Below are 16,410 nucleotides of genomic sequence, written 5' to 3' on the forward strand. Positions count from 1 at the left end.
AAGAGGGGTGGAGGTGAGATGAAGAGTGGACTGCAAGCAATGTGATCTCTCTCTCTCTCTCTCTCTCTCTCTCTCTCTCTCTCTCTCTCTCTCTCTCTCTCTCTCTCTCTCTCTCTCTCTCTCTCTCTCTCTCTCGATATAGATATATACATTATGGAAAAAAAGGAAACACGACCATATATGCATACTGTATATATGACATATAACATATATAATATATTTCTATTTTATAGGAACAGAGAGAGAGAGCGACGGTCGTGTTTTCTTTCTATACATCTATAGATGTATAGATATAAATATAGGGATATAGGCATAACGATCGAGCATCATGAGCGTTGTGATCCATCGCTCTGAGCCTCTGACCTTACATCAACTCTGCTCCATAATAAACAGCAGCATCCAGCGCTGGTTTACACTGGCGGTCCCAGAAGGGAGAGAGACGCCACCGTGTGTTCAATAAGAGTCACTACTGAGGGTCTGCTCGGATGGACGAAACTAAGTTGGGTAGGGGTCGGTTCCTTTTATTCCCCGTTTAACACTTTCTTTGCAGGGTCATATCTTCATTAGAAGTTTATACTATATTTAAATAATAGTAACTAATGACAAGGTATATACTTTTATGGTATCTTAAGATGTAAGGAAGCCGCTGAGACGGGTAGTATTAAAAGTGTCACCTTCTTAGGAAGACGGAAGACGTTCAGGACGTTCTGACCTACGATTGGTGCAAAGTTACCCGCGAAAATTACGTCACTCGCAGTTTCGCGCCAGTTTGTTTGCAAGCAAGACGCACACAACACAAGGTAAGAGCGAAGTTTATTAAAATCTGTTTGAATACAGTAAAATATCCTATATTCATTACTTATAACATGAAAACCAAAGATCCCACTCGACTAAGATACTCACTTTTTACTTGTTGTCGACCAAAGTCTTGTTAAGTTTTATGTTACGAGTATCTCTATTGTTGGCGACCGCATGCCAGCGTCTCAATACCATTTGAGCTGACGTTACTGTCTTATGAATGCCAATAATCATTAATTGAACGCCGATTACGTTTTAGATCTCCTGATTGCGATGTCTTCCCCGATGTCAACCCCGGGTGGTAAACGTGGAAGGCCCTCCAACCCATCCACCCGTAAGTCAACCCAGCCTTCATGAAAGCCGTCCCATCAGTAGGCCGTCAGATTTTACATCCGCCATCGCTGCAACAGCATCGGATTAGCGATCAATTCAATATCAGCCTTGGATCCCTAATTCATAATCGGTTAACTTCTAAATTACTCTAGTCTAAAGTAGTTACTCGTTTTGTAATTCTAGCTGCCAGTGAAGCTGCCACGTCTCCCCCGGCCCAGCGGCGCCGAGGACAGCCTTCTTCTAACGGGGACCTGCCTCTGATGCCCACCTCCCCACCAACTGACATGCCCGACCCCCTCCAGGACACCTCTCTCTTCTCCAGCCCCCGTCGCTCAGGTAAATTCATCCGGCAAGATCGCTTGAAACCATCCTCACGTCCCAGACCATGAAGCCCATCTGCATCATTGTGTAATAAAACGGACTGAGAACGACTGTAGTGAGGAGAGATAAATTACTACCGTTTGCAAGCACAAACAAGACATCTTCTCTTAATGTCGAATACAAGTGAAACAAGATTACTCAATGTTTATGCTACCGATGCTCTATTATCATTGTTGTGGGCGGTGTGTTTCAACGTCTTTACACCTTGTAATGACATGTGTACCTCCCCGCCCCCCCCCCCGCAGTCCTCCCTAGTGAGGTGGACATGAGCTCCCCTCTGATGTACGGGACCCCCAGCTCCAGGGTGGACGGGACCCCCCGCAGTGGGGCCCGTGGCACCCCAGCCCGACAGCGCCCCGATCTGGGTTCAGTCCGCAAGTCCAAACAGGTGGACCTCCAGTCTGAGCCGGTGAGTGCACTCGGACGAAGATGTTGTTGTAAACAAAATGCAGGATTTAAGACTACTAACCTTTTCTACTGGTGGTAATCTTTAAACTGGTGGAACCCTAGCACATTTAGTCTCATCCCTTTTATAGTATTATAGTTTTATACATATTAATAGTATCGGCGTGTCCTTTCTCAGGGAGCACTCGCACTAGGCCATCTGTACTGTGCCCAAGTCCGTTTGACACCTGTACTCAATGTACAGATGTCTTCTGTCATTGATCAATATGAGGACATTTTAACCACGATGGTTGAATTAAAATCAGAGGGAGGCAGCAAGGGCAGCTCGAAAGCGACCTCCCACACAAGAGCAATGGAATAATTTGATTTTTTCATATGCCTTGTGACGTGGCGTTTGATCGGTACTTTTCGGCTGAGCATGTATTTTTGGAATTTAAAATTGCTGCAATAAATTATGTTGTTGCCTTTGCTGTTTAATTCAAACAGTAGTCTGTGAGTAATATATCGCCGGTAACCACTGTTTTTGGGGCATTGCGAAATTGGGCCAGCTGGACATTCAGTGGTATTTGATGTGTTTTAATAAAACGCATCCAATACCACTAAATGTCCGCTGGCGACTCCACTGAGGCCATAGTAACGATGCTCTTAGCACCCTACGAGTACCCCGGGAGCCCTCGTTAGCTACGAGTGATTTCGGCAAACGGTGTGAAAACTGTAGGATGCTCGTACGACGAACTTCACGAACCACTTAGGCTAACGATGCTTTTGGGAAACGGGGCCCTGATCTGCACCCACATGTAATCATTAACACGACACCGCTAAGACATTGCAGTTGACCTAAACATGACCACGTTTTGTTTGTTTATAGTTTATCCGACCTCCGCTTGGGTGGACGGATAGTGATTTTTTTTTTTGCAGGGTCAGTGCTGGAGAAACACTGGCATGACGTCCTTGTTTTTTCTCCTCCGCAGTCCGCTGCCGACGGGGCCGCTGCCGCTGAGCAGCCCGCCGGACAGAGGCTGGTCATCTGGGGGACGGACGTCAACGTGGCCACCTGCAAGGAGAAGTTCCAGGTATGATGGAGCCCGTCCGGCCTCCACAACAAAGCACACAAAGCTCCACAACAAATCACACATGAACGCGCCTCCACAACAAAACACGCACACAAGCCTCCACTACGAAACGCACACGAACATCAACAACAAATCACAAACACCTCCACAACAAGGCGCGCACACACACACACGCCTCCACGACGAAACACACATATCCGCAACAAAGCACACTCGCCTCCATAACCACACACGCACGCCTCCACAACAAAACACGCACATACACGCCACTGCACCAAAACACACATGCATTCATCTCCTAAAACCAAACGCGCGCGCGCCTCCACAACGAAACAAATGAACCGGGTTCCTCAAGTCTTGTCTTCGCCTCCCCCCCACCCACAGAGGTTCTTGCAGAGGTTCATCGACCCCAGCTCCAAGGAGGATGAGAACTCCTGCCTGGATCTCAACGAGCCGCTGTACATGCAGAAGCTGGAGGAGGTACCGCACGGTTTACTCACTCTTTCCCCAATAGAGAGGTCAAGCACGCCATGAATGGGTCTGTTTGTCAGAGACGTTTGAGTGGCCTTTCCCTTCGATATGTAGTCTGTGAAAGGCCGTGAATAATGGAAAATGTATGTCACAAGTAGAGTAACTTGTCCAGAGTAGGAACAAAAACATTGAAAAAAGTCGGAATGTACTAATACATTTATTTAAGGTTTATAAACTTAGTACATTTTTCATAAAGGCCATTTATCAGACGCTTTTATCCAAAGCAAATTACCATAAGTACCTTTTCAGAACAAAGACAAACATTATCGGCTTTTTTTCGGCTCAGTCAGGATGTTCATAGAACCAAGTGCCAAGCACTACCAATCGTTAAACAAAGATGGCTAGGATAAGATGCTCTACAATGCTAAGTACTATTTTTAAGTGCAAGGATGTACGACATACAATTGTCAACATTAAGTGCCCGATTAGTAACTGAGTGTCGACCTCGTTCAGCCAACCTGTGCTCGTGTTCCAGATCAGCATCGTGGGGGATCCAGTGCTGAACATTAACTGTGGCCACGTCTCCTCGTTCGACGCGGAGCTCTACAGACAGCTCGTCTGCTACCCGCAGGTGACGTCTGCAAACACATTCAACGCGGCGATCACACCGCTACGGGATTATTTATGCCGTCCATCTTTTGTAACGCTCTCCTTGAGATATAAGAGAATGGTTTGACAATCAAACGGGGGAATTGAACAGACACGTAGATACACACGCGCATAAGGGCATCAACGTGGAGCGGTTTAGTTCTGATGGCGTGCCGTCCCCGTCCCCAGGAGGTGATCCCCACCTTCGACATGGCGGTGAACGAGCTGTTCTTCGAGCGGTTCCCGGACTCCATCCTGGAGCACCAGATCCAGGTGCGGCCGTACAACGCCCTGAAGACCCGGAACATGAGGAGCCTCAACCCAGAGGGTGAGGAAACGCACCCTCGGACACAAACCCCCCACGGACACACACACCCACGGACACACGCACCCACGGACGGACGCACACACCCACGGACACGCACACACACCCACGGACACACACACACACACCCACGGACACACACACACCCCCACGGACACACACACACCCCCACGGACACACACACACACCCACGGACACATGCACCCAGGGACACACACACCCACGGACGGACACACACCCCCCCACGGACAAACACACACCCACGGACACACAGACGCGCGGACACGGACACACGCACCCACGGACATGCAGACATCACCACAACCAAACACAACCAAACACCACAACAAAACAAACCTTCAAAACATAACACACCACCTTAAAAAAAACACAAACGCATACCTCCACAACAAAATACACACCTCCACAAAACACGCACACAAAAACACACACGCGTCCACAACGAAGCACGGCTCGACGACCCGTTTGCGTTGAAACCGGGTCAACGCAAATTTACCCCGTTCAAATCGTTCGGATCTCCCCCTCCCACACGTCACGTTGGATAACGTCGAACGCCATCACGGGTCGGGTCACACCCCCCGTGTGTGAGAACCCCTCCATCTAACGCGTCTGTGTACCCGTCTGTCTGTCCCCCCCCCCCCCCCCCGCCCCTGCAGACATCGACCAGCTGATCACCATCAGTGGCATGGTGATCCGCACCTCGCAGCTCATCCCCGAGATGCAGGAGGCCTTCTTCCAGTGCGCGGTGTGCGCCTTCAGCGCGCGCGTGGAGGTGGACCGCGGGCGCATCGCCGAGCCCGCCGTGTGCCGCAACTGCAACACCACCCACAGCCTGGCGCTCATCCACAACCGCTCCATGTTCTCCGACAAGCAGATGGTGAGGCCGCCGCCGCCGCCGCCGCCGCAGCGTGCCGTGACGTCTCCGTGGCTGTCAGACCCCGCTGGGTTGGTCTCCTTCAACTGGGTTGTGCCACGTTTTTTTTTTTTTTGATTCGCGCTTTTATTTTGAAATGCTCCAGGTTAAGATCCAGGAGTCGCCGGAGGACATGCCGGCCGGCCAGACCCCCCACACCACGGTGGTGTACGCCCACAACGACCTGGTGGACAAGGTGCAGCCCGGGGACCGCATCAACATCACCGGTAAGGGGGAGGAGCCACACAGCTTCCTCATGGGTACTGTTTATGTGTTGAAGTAGTCTGTATTGGGGCGCCCCGGTGTTTCACCGGGTAGAGCGCTAACCATTAAGGGATTGTCCTTACCGCAGTAACCAGGGTGAGGTTCCTACTCCGTGGTCCTTTGCCGCATTTTCTCCCCTCTCTCTCCCATACCTACCTGTCTATCCCACTCTACTATAAAAAGGATAAAACCTTCGTGTGTGTGTGTTTTTTTTTTTTTTTTTTTAGAAGTCCATCGTTCAAACATCACGACAGACCTCCCTCCATCCTCCCATAACAACTTAACCCCTCCTCTCTCTCCCCCTCCATCCTCCCCCCTCACCCCTCCTCTCTCCCCCTCCATTCTCCCATCACCTCAACTCCACCTCTCCTCTCCCCCCCAGGCATCTACCGCGCCGTGCCGATGCGTGTCAACCCCCGGCAGAGCAACGTCAAGTCGGTGTACAAGACGCACATCGACGTTATCCACTTCCGCAAGACGGACGAGAAGCGCCTGCACGGGCAGGACGACGAGAACGAGCAGCGGCTGTTCACCGAGGCCCGCGTTCAGACGCTGCGCGAGCTGGCCGCCAAGCCCGACGTCTACGACAGGCTCTCCTCTGCGCTGGCCCCCAGCATCTACGAGCACGAGGACATCAAGAAGGTGTGTGTGTGTGTGACGTAGGGTTGGTGTGTGTGTGTGTGTGTGTGTGTGTGTGACGTAGGGTTGATGTGTGTGACGTAGGGTTGATGTGTGTGACGTAGGGTTGATGTGTGTGTGACGTAGGGTTGATGTGTGTGTGACGTAGGGTTGATGTGTGTGTGACGTAGGGTTGATGTGTGTGTGTGTGACGTAGGGTTGATGTGTGTGTGACGTAGGGTTGGTGTGTGTGTGACGTAGGGTTGATGTGTGTGTGTGTGTGTGTGTGTGTGACGTAGGGTTGATGTGTTGAGCTTCCCTCCTACACACTTGTATGTTGTCTTCCTGGCACTTAAAGATAGTACTTAGCAACACGCAGCATTATCCTTTGCTCTCTTTCTGTTCGGGGAATGGGTTAACCTAGCGATTGCTAGTGCTCGGCACTTGGTACTATGAACATCGTTACTGTACCGACAGCGATATAGTGTTGTTTCTCTTTCTTCTGACAAATGTACTTATTGTAAGTCGCTTCGGATGAAAGCGTGCGCTAAATGTAAACATCACATTTTAGACCTAAATATTATTGAGACATTCTGTAGGTATATCGGCTGTGTAACAAGGAAAAAAAATACCCATGCATCGTACTGAAACGTGCGACCGCGTCGACCCATCTCCTCCGCTCCACCAGGGCATCCTGCTGCAGTTGTTCGGCGGCACCCGCAAGGACTTCAGCCAGACGGGGCGGGGCAACTTCCGGGCGGAGGTCAACATCCTGCTGTGCGGCGACCCCGGCACCAGCAAGTCCCAGCTGCTGCAGTACGTGTTCAACCTGGTGCCGCGCGGCCAGTACACCTCGGGCAAGGGCTCGAGCGCGGTGGGCCTCACGGCCTACATCATGAAGGACCCCGAGACGCGGCAGACGGTGCTGCAGACGGGCGCGCTGGTGCTCAGCGACAACGGCATCTGCTGCATCGACGAGTTCGACAAGATGAGCGACAGCACGCGCTCGGTGCTGCACGAGGTCATGGAGCAGCAGACCCTCTCCATCGCCAAGGTGACGAGCGCTGATGTGTTGTTGTTGATGTTGGGGTTCAAGGGTGGGGGAGGGGGGTTGTGTTTTCACACCCTGGGGTGAGGGAAGACGGCGTCGAGATCTGTGGGAGGTTTGCCTTGAGAGGACGGCGGTTCTATACTGCGAAGAGGATCGGCGTTTGGACATCCTGGCACTTGATGTACACGTTTATTGTACATCCTGGCACTTAAAAATAGTGCTTAGCATTGTATAGAGTCTTATCCTAGCTATCATTGTTGTATACCGGGAATGGGTGAACTTAATAATTGATAAAAGTCGCTTTGGATAAAAGCCACTGCTAAATGCCCTGAATGTAAATGACCAGCATTGAAGCGTTGTCAATTAGAAACTGATTAGTGTGAACAACTGAACAGCACACCCCAGAATGATAACGGGGTCTCTGATTTAAGTTAGGGTTAGAGTTTCTGCTTAAATGTCAGCAAAGCGCCAAATGTTTTTTTCCGATGGGTTCATTCTCTCGCATTTTTATTTTTTTTTTACTCTTAACAATTGTTTTTTTAATTCATGTATTTTCTGCGACTTTAGGCGGGAATCATCTGCCAGCTGAATGCTCGCACCTCCATCCTGGCAGCGGCCAATCCCGTGGAGTCTCAGTGGAACCCCAAGAAGACCACCATCGAGAACATCCAGCTGCCCCACACGCTGCTGTCCAGGTCAGCCTCCTGTTGCCATGGTTGCAGCGCCCGTCGTCGTCATCATCCTCCGTCCTCAAACACATATTTTTTCTCTTTCCTTTTTCCGTAACCTGGCTCCCCCTCCCACGCCTTAGCCCCGTCAAACAAAACACTTGTTTACGTGTTGGGTGTTTCCAGGTTCTCCCCCCCCCCCCCCTCTCACTCGCACCCCCCTCAACCTCAACACCCATCCACACACCCTCACTCCCCCCTCAACACCCAACAACACACCATCACCCCCTCACTCCCCCCGTCAACACCCATCCACCCAACAACGCACCCTCACTCCCCGCCCTCAATTTGTGCTGAACTCGTCTGCTGTCGGGTTGTCGTCTGTCTGCAGGTTCGACCTCATCTTCCTCATGCTGGACCCCCAGGACGAGGCGTATGACCGTAAGCTGGCCCACCACCTGGTGTCGCTGTACTACCAGAGCGAGGAGCAGCTGGAGGAGGAGAACCTGGACATGGCCGTGCTCAAGGACTTCATCGCCTACGCCCGCTCCTACATCCAGCCCAAGCTGAGCGAGGAGGCCGGCCAGGCCCTCATCGAGGTGTGTGTGTGTGTGTGTGTGTGTGTGTGTGTGTGTGTGTGTGTGTGTGTGTGTGTGTGTGTGTGTGTGTGTGTGTGTGTGTGTGTGTGTGTGTGTGTGTGTCGTTGTGTTTAATGCACACAGTGTGTCACTTATAAATGACATTCATTAGTGCAACATGATTGACAAGTCTTGTCAATGACGCTTCAGGAGGTAGAGCGGGTCGGCTGGTGACCGGAAGGTTGTTGGTTTGATCCCCTGTTCCTCCTAGCCGAGTGCCGAGGTGTCCCTGAGCAAGACGTCTCACTCTGACCGCTCCCGACGAGCTGGCTGTCGCCTTGCGTGGTTGACTCCGCCGTCGGTGTGTGAATGTGTGCATGAACGGGTGAATGTGAGGCAGTATTGTAAAGTGCTTTCAGTGGCCACTGGTTAGAAAAGCGCTGTATAAAGGCCGTCCGTTAAAATGAATGGATTCAGCCCCAGTGAGTGGCTGGAATTGGAACACATCCCAGTGTATTTCTCCTCAGTAGAGACCCATTTTGCTTTTAAGGGGGTGAGAAAGAGAGAGAGTGTCCCTTCATCATCGAATGACCCTCTGTGTCTGTGTGTCTGTGAATGGATTCAGCCCCAGCTGGAATTGGAACGCACCCCATTGTAGTTCTCCTCAGTAGAGACCCATTTTGCTTTTAAGGGGGTGAGAGGGAGAGTGTCCCTTCATCATCGAATGACCCTCTGTGTCTGTGTGCCCCCCTCAGGCCTACGTGGAGATGAGGAAGGTAGGCAGCGGGCGGGGCATGGTGTCGGCCTACCCCCGGCAGCTGGAGTCCCTGATCCGCCTGGCCGAGGCCCACGCCAAGGTGCGCTTCAGCGACAAGGTGGAGACCATCGACGTGGAGGAGGCCAAGAGGCTCCACCGCGAGGCCCTGAAGCAGTCGGCCACAGACCCCAGGACCGGCTTTGTGGACATATCTATCCTCACCACAGGTGTGTGTTATGATGACAAGAAGAGGAGTATTTATGCCAACGCACAACATTGTGTGTGTGTGTTGGGTATGATGTTGAGCTGAGACGGTGGCGGGGGGTTTTATTATATTAAAACACAATTATGAGCACGCATACAGTTTATATTGGGTCTAAACCCCGGCTTTTAGCGTTAGCCTGGGTGAAGGCAAAATCAGGCAAATATAAAAGCTATCGGTGTCTTTTGATGAACGTGGACCAAACCGATTGCGCTGGCTCCATCTCGATGTGTTCCTCTTGTCTTTTCTGTGGGGTAAACTGACTGTTAGCATTGCAGTTGATAATCATCGGAAACCGGAGACCGCTTACTGTTAATTTTAAACACGGTGACGCACTTTTACATTCACGTATGCATTCAGCAGACGCTTTTATCCAAAGCGGCTTACGAATACACAAAGGATTTGCAGCAGAGACTGAAACTGCGGGTTTTGTTTCCTTGTTCCAGGAATGAGCGCCACGGCCCGCAAGAGGAAGGAAGAGATCACGGCAGCCCTGAAGAAGATGCTCCAGTCCAGAACCAAGACCCCCGTCATGAAGTTCCAGCAGCTGTTCGACGACCTCAGGGGACAGTCGGAAACTGTAATTAAATGATTTATACTTTTATACTTTTTGGTCTTAAAAGTTTTGAAGATAGTCAATGAATATGTAAAAATTCATTGACTGCTCCCCCTTGACAAACTGTTCCTTGTACTTTTTGCATTTATTTCATATTCAGACGTTAATTTTGATCCTCTTTGTATATTTTCAGGCGATCACAAAGGATCAGTTTGAGGAGGCCCTCAAAGCTCTGTGTGATGAGGATTACCTGACCATCTCTGGGAAGACCATCCGACTGGCGACCTAACGCTCTTATTGTGAAGGATGGAACAGAAGACATCAGTCTTGTGTCTGAGAAGATGCTAGTGTAAAAATATGTATTATAGTAGTAAATGTGTTACAAGTTGTATACTTGTGTCTTTTTTTTGCTGGTTTGTTGTGGATTTGAGGAGGTTGCTGGTTCAAAGGGGTGATATTGTGGTGGCTATAAAAAGAAAATGTCATAAAATGAAATATTAAGACAAATAGTGTTTATTTCCCTTGAAGTTGTCCGACTGTTAATGTTTAATTGCTTATTGCTTGACACAATTTGGTTTAGAATGGAGATTGGACCCAGATTGGAATGGTTAACAGTTTTTCCCTTTTTTATAAAGTGTCCAAAAAAAAGTGTATCAGTCAACGATTAAAAATAAATAATATCAAAAACTTAAGTATTTACGTGTTCTAATCAATGACTTTGGATTAGTGTCTTTATTTCCAAGCAATGCAACTAGATACATTGTTTCCTTACAGAGCAGAAAATTAACCCCGTCCTCTCATCGTCTAGTGTTCTGCTGACAGCTGATTCGGTTACAGATCCTCCCCAATAATAAATTGGCACCGGCGACTGTGATGATGCTGCTGTTTCAACACGTGACGTCACAGCTCTGCTTCTGGATTTGACTGGAGAAGATGGCGGCCTCCTTAGGTTTGTATGTTTTGGGCTTGTTTCATGGGACTAAAATCATGTGTACATTTGCAGCGACGACACGCAAGCGCACAGGGGAAAGGGGCCGATTTTATTAGATTCATCGGTGGACCGAGGCGGGGGTTATGTCGCCTAAGCGGCCGCTTTAGTGCGAGGCGCGATCCATCACGGAACCGTCCGTCGTTGTGAGGAGGAGGAGGAGGAGGCTGGCGTGCATGCTAAAGCTAGCCCGGGAGGTTGAGTCCCGACTGGCTATGAGGAGGACCACACGCTGGGAAGCCAAACGCATGCAGAACCAAACGCTGTGGTCGCATCTTCAGCGTGCTGCACACACTAACGCACGGCTAGCTGTAAAGCCAGCGCGGCACCGGGGCGGTGCCGTGGTGGCGTGACCGATAGCCGTGCGGTAGTGCTATTGGTAACGCGCTTTTCTGGTGTTACCGATATCTGTGCGGTAGTGCTATTTGTAACGGGCTTCTGCGGCTTTACCGATTACCGCGCGGGTGTGTGTGCGCTTCAACCGGCTATTGGTAACGCCATCGCGGCACCTGGGCGGTGGATGCGCATTGTGTGCATACGATTTGCGCACAGGTGCGGCGCCGGTGGCCACAACAACGCCACCACATCTCAGCAGTGCCCAGTTCCCCCTACGACTATATAACTCAATGGGACGTAAATCCAGTATTGAAAGCAATGCGTGATGCGGATGTGTTGATTTATTTATGGCGCTGTTGCACCGAGGACTGAATGTGAGATCAAAACGGTGTTTGATGGTCTTCCGTGACGTCTGACGGCGTTGCGCCAGGTGTGGGACGATGGACGCTCTGATGGCTCTGGGTATTAGTGGACCATGTTGTTGTGCACCATGCATGCACACGTCGGTGTGTTACTACTGGTGCGTTATTGGTTTCCCGCTAAATACACGGAACCGCGCGTCGCGTCACCAGGAAGCGTCGGTTCAGACTCTGAAAGCATGAATGACTATTGTATATTTTTTGGTTGCTGTTCACTAAAATTATGGAAATATTGCAAAATTCTATTGCTTGAACCGGAATCGGCCAGGACACACTTGAGATCAGAACCCACTTTCATTTGACAATGGACGTTCTTGCATAGCCTGGGTATACCCATGCTGTCTTGCGCGCGATTTCATTTCGCGCTGCTAGGCATGCGCGAAATGAAATGAAGTGAATCTATATCTCAATGTAGATTGAGATGCTAGGTCCGTTCGTTGCAGCAGCATAACTATATATACTGGTACCGAAAACTGTCTGCTGTGATAACCTACTGAAAACGTGACTATCAAGGAACAAACTAACAAGGCATCACCCATTGGCTACGCTTTCACTTATCGTCCATCTCAGTTAAATGCTGGTCAAACTGAGATGTGTTTCCTTTAAGGGATTTTCTGTTTACAAAGAAATAATTGCAAGAACAATGTCTATATTTACTCAATACATGTATACATGTAACTTAAATATAGAAATGCATCTTTTAGACTTGCTTATATTTGGCTCATGGGCAAAAAAGGACAAGGTTCAACTGACTCATTAAGGTTTTGGTTGAATTACCTTTTACCCACACCTGTGCTTGTCAATGGCCACAGAGTGCTACATTACTTACATCTGTTATTGTAAGTGGCCCTGTGGAGGCCAACCATGAAAGCCAGACTTTCCTGTTTTCTTTCTCTGAGTCGGTAGGAGGGATCATCAGCTACAGGAAGAGTGATCTATAGGAGCAAAGAGTAGGCCTGGGATTGGCTCCTAATCCCTTTTATTCAAACAAAATCAGTGGCACTGTTTTTCCTGCCTCTACCTCATCAAACCTGTAGTATTGCTTTTTGACCTGGGAGTTGGCCTGTGTCTCATGCCTTCGAGTATCACTCACTGTTAAGAGAGGAGCTGCCAAGTTAGACTTGTTGTTCCTAGAGCGTACAAGCTTGAGGCGTTCGTAGCTTGATGGGTTCCAACATGTGTCGATTCAGTTCCTTTGCGTTTTTTTTAAATCCACTTGTCGACACTGGCCTATATAATAGCAGGAAAGGTGCATGTGTCATTCTGAAAGGTGGTGCCAAAAGCACCCTATATGCTGGGCCATTTACTGGGTTAAAGGTTCCCTGAGTCTGTGGGCCGCATTTTTTAGAAGCTGTGAAAATGAGCAACGGTTCGTTTCCGGTATATGCATCAGCAAAAGTCATCCTGTTTGTGTCACAAGCACTGGTTACAATAATGTTTGGGCGCAGGGATACCAGTGGTGGTTAGTGTTTGAAGGTAGTGGTTGGGGTTACTTGAGATGTATTTCCCCTCACCCAGACCCAGAATGAATGTGTTAGTGGGCGACTCTAGGCAACAGTATGCCCTCGTCGCAGACAGTTCTCTTGCGCTGGTTTGGTGTGTCGGGGCATTTACCCCTCAACACCAGACGGTGTGTACATTGAAATGCGGTTGAGGGTGTTCACATTATGTACGAACCATTATGAAGTTGTGATGATAAACCGGATCTTGTCCAAAGAAAGCCTTCATGGTTGACTGACTCCACTGTCGCTATGTGAATGTGTGTGAACCGTTGTCACTCGCTTTGGCGCCCGCTAAATGCTCTTAAATGTAAACGTAGTCTTCGATTGTATAACTATATAATAATTGTATAATACGGCTCAGTTATGGTCCCATGTCGACGCAACCTACACACGCCTCAACGCAGTCGTGAACCTCATTTGGTTCGGGGTCAGATTTTAGTGAGCGAACCAATCACAGCCCTTGCTACTGCGTCGCCTCGACGGAAGGTTCGAATTTTTTGGGGGCGCATGTCAGGCCCTTTCGGTGGACGCAAGGAGGGTCCGCAAGGACGTAACGGGTCCGTAAAACCCCCCTGTGTTGACGTCGACATGGATCCACAACTGGGCCTTTAGTGTTTTGAGGTAAGGCCGCTGGTATTGGTGTATTCCGAACAACAATGTTCACCAGTGTTTTGGTTGTTGGGGTTCAAATGAGCCGTTCCGCCTAACTTTTTCCTTCGACGCGGCCATGCAGCGCGAGTGTTAACGTACGCTGCCTCTGCCCACAGGAGTCAAAGTTCCACGCAATTTCCGCCTACTGGATGAGCTAGAGGAGGGACAGAAGGGGGTGGGGGACGGCACCGTGAGCTGGGGCCTGGAGGACGACGAGGACATGACCCTCACGCGGTGGACGGGGATGATCATCGGACCGGCCAGAGTAAGCCTCGTTGCCCCCCCCCGTGGGTCGACTTCCCAAACACGCGGCGCTTTAGGGTCCCATATTGTACCACCAGGTGTGAGCAGGTTTAGCCGTGACTAGCCGTTTTGAAAATCGGCCTCTTCTGATATCACGTCGGGGCGTGTCCACCTTCATGTATGACGGATAGATGAGCAACGTTTGCTACAGTCCAATGGGTAGGCTCGCAGACTGATCAATCAAGCACACATCTAGGTGGACACGGGTACATCGGATGTCACTAAAACAGGAGAGGCCAATTTACTAAACGGCTTGTAATGGCTAATAACACTCACACCTGGTGGTATAATATGGGACCCTACAGATCATGTTTGAACATGGTTTAAATTAAGTTTTGCCTCTAATGATTCCTGTTTTAGTAAAAAATAAATTGCAATCTGTATGGTGCTGTTCTTTCTCATACCAAATCAAAGTAGGCCTGTCCGAGGGATTTGGTCCAAACACAACCGTTTTAAGCTAAAAGTGTTTCAAAGTATTTCATGTCCTTTTTGAGCACATTTGCTCGCTGACCTGCGACAGATTTTGTTTGTTCTTGACCTTTTTTTGAAGTTCATAATGCCTTGAGCGAAACAACCTTTGTAACAGGTTCCTCTTTGCTTTGCAGACGTATTACGAGAACAGGATATACAGTCTGAAGGTGGAGTGTGGACAGAGGTACCCCGAGATGGCCCCGATCGTACGATTTGTAACAAAAATTAGTATGAATGGGATAAACTCCAACGGCATGGTGAGTAGATTCTTATGCTAGGGTTGTTCTTGTTTTTCTAGGAAAGTCTTCTACACTTTGAAGTATCGCGAGTTATAAAATAAAATGGTATTTTACATTGAGGGCATGTTGCAGAGGTTTTTATCCAAAGCGCCCTACAATGAGTACATTTGACAAATCAAAAGAGAAACAAATATATCTGTCGGTATAGTAAGGATGTGCATAGAACCAAGTGCCAACTGCCAAGCACTAACAATCGCTAGGTTAACCCATTCCCTGTATACAACAAGACAGCTAGGATAAGATGCTACAAAATGCTAGTATTTTTAAGGTACGTGCAACTGTTATGTTATTGAGGGAATAACCGATATAACAAATCTTTGTGTTTTGTTTTTTGCCACAGGTGGATTCTCGTAGCATACCAATGTTAGCAAACTGGAAAAATACTTATAGCATTAAGGCGGTTCTCGAAGAGCTACGGCGCCTCATGACGTCCAGAGAAAACACGAAGCTTCCACAGCCACCCGAAGGACAGACGTACAACTAGCTCCACCGGATTGTTTTTACCCTCTGTCTTAAACCTTACTCTCTTAGAAACATTGTGTAAATCACTGAGACGCTCACTTGGCACTTCCGACAGTAATGTCTGCAACAGCAAGATTGGTATTTTTATTTTTATTATTATTATTATTATTTTGCTCATTCTGAATTAAAGTGTCCTGCAGTTAAGCACTAGGTAGTTATAGTGGTTGAAGTTGCAAGTGTACCGGTAGGCACCCTGAGTGGTGGAAAGTTATACTTTTTGTTATTTTGTCCATTTGGTTAAAATGTTTGAGATCTTCCAGTATGCGTTGGCTTTGGTGGGGGGGGGGGCGGGGGGGGGGCATGTCGGGATTAGCGAGGCAGCGAGTCCCCACTTTTCTGTTGTTCAAACGACTAAAGCAAGTTGCGAGACCATGTGAGCGATGGCATGTTATTATGTCACTAATAAAACGGGAAAAGACTATCTTTTGAGTTTCAACGTTCAGATGTTCCTCGCTGTGGATCGCCACGCCGCCACAGCGACTTCGAGCCCTGGCTTCTCGGTCTCCGCGTGTCGCCGCCGTGCGGGAGATTGACGTTATGCGCCTGTGTTGACATGCGCGTCTCCCTGTACCGGGACGCGCCGCCCATCTGTTTATGTTCAGCAGCTCTTTGACATGTAACGTCTATTCTGAAACCCTTGCATTTAGTGAAAATGGCAGGTGAATGAACTTGGGATTTTTCTGAAAATTAAAAATCGCTTGGAATGAAGAAAGTGGCTCTCATCTCCTTTATCTCGAGCATGTCACGTTTCTCCTCTTCTCTCTCTAAAGATATCCTCGGAAGTGTCTCCCGACGGC

At 49.1% G+C, this 16,410-nt stretch overlaps 2 protein-coding genes across 2 annotated transcripts; both read left to right on the forward strand.

Moving 5' to 3' along the window:
* Positions 1–668: 668 nt before the first annotated feature.
* Positions 669–10,814, forward strand: mcm4 (minichromosome maintenance complex component 4). The gene is made up of 17 exons (XM_030362757.1): positions 669–800; positions 1,058–1,132; positions 1,315–1,467; positions 1,758–1,921; positions 2,889–2,990; positions 3,375–3,470; positions 3,997–4,092; positions 4,299–4,437; positions 5,112–5,332; positions 5,475–5,595; positions 6,015–6,274; positions 6,939–7,304; positions 7,869–7,996; positions 8,361–8,568; positions 9,303–9,531; positions 10,013–10,146; positions 10,316–10,814. Exons 2-17 carry the CDS (start codon positions 1,072–1,074, stop codon positions 10,409–10,411), a joined length of 2,574 nt encoding a protein of 857 aa, XP_030218617.1. The 5' UTR covers positions 669–800; positions 1,058–1,071; the 3' UTR covers positions 10,412–10,814.
* Positions 10,815–10,946: 132 nt separating this feature from the next.
* On the forward strand, positions 10,947–16,325 carry ube2v2 (ubiquitin-conjugating enzyme E2 variant 2). Its single transcript, XM_030362829.1, has 4 exons — positions 10,947–11,071; positions 14,135–14,283; positions 14,927–15,049; positions 15,432–16,325. The coding sequence occupies exons 1-4, from the start codon at positions 11,056–11,058 to the stop codon at positions 15,573–15,575; spliced, it is 432 nt and encodes a 143-aa protein (XP_030218689.1). The 5' UTR covers positions 10,947–11,055; the 3' UTR covers positions 15,576–16,325.
* The last annotated feature ends 85 nt before the right edge of the window (positions 16,326–16,410 follow it).

Source organism: Gadus morhua, chromosome 8, assembly GCF_902167405.1.
Source record: "Gadus morhua chromosome 8, gadMor3.0, whole genome shotgun sequence".
In the NCBI taxonomy this organism is placed as follows: Eukaryota; Metazoa; Chordata; class Actinopteri; order Gadiformes; family Gadidae; genus Gadus; species Gadus morhua.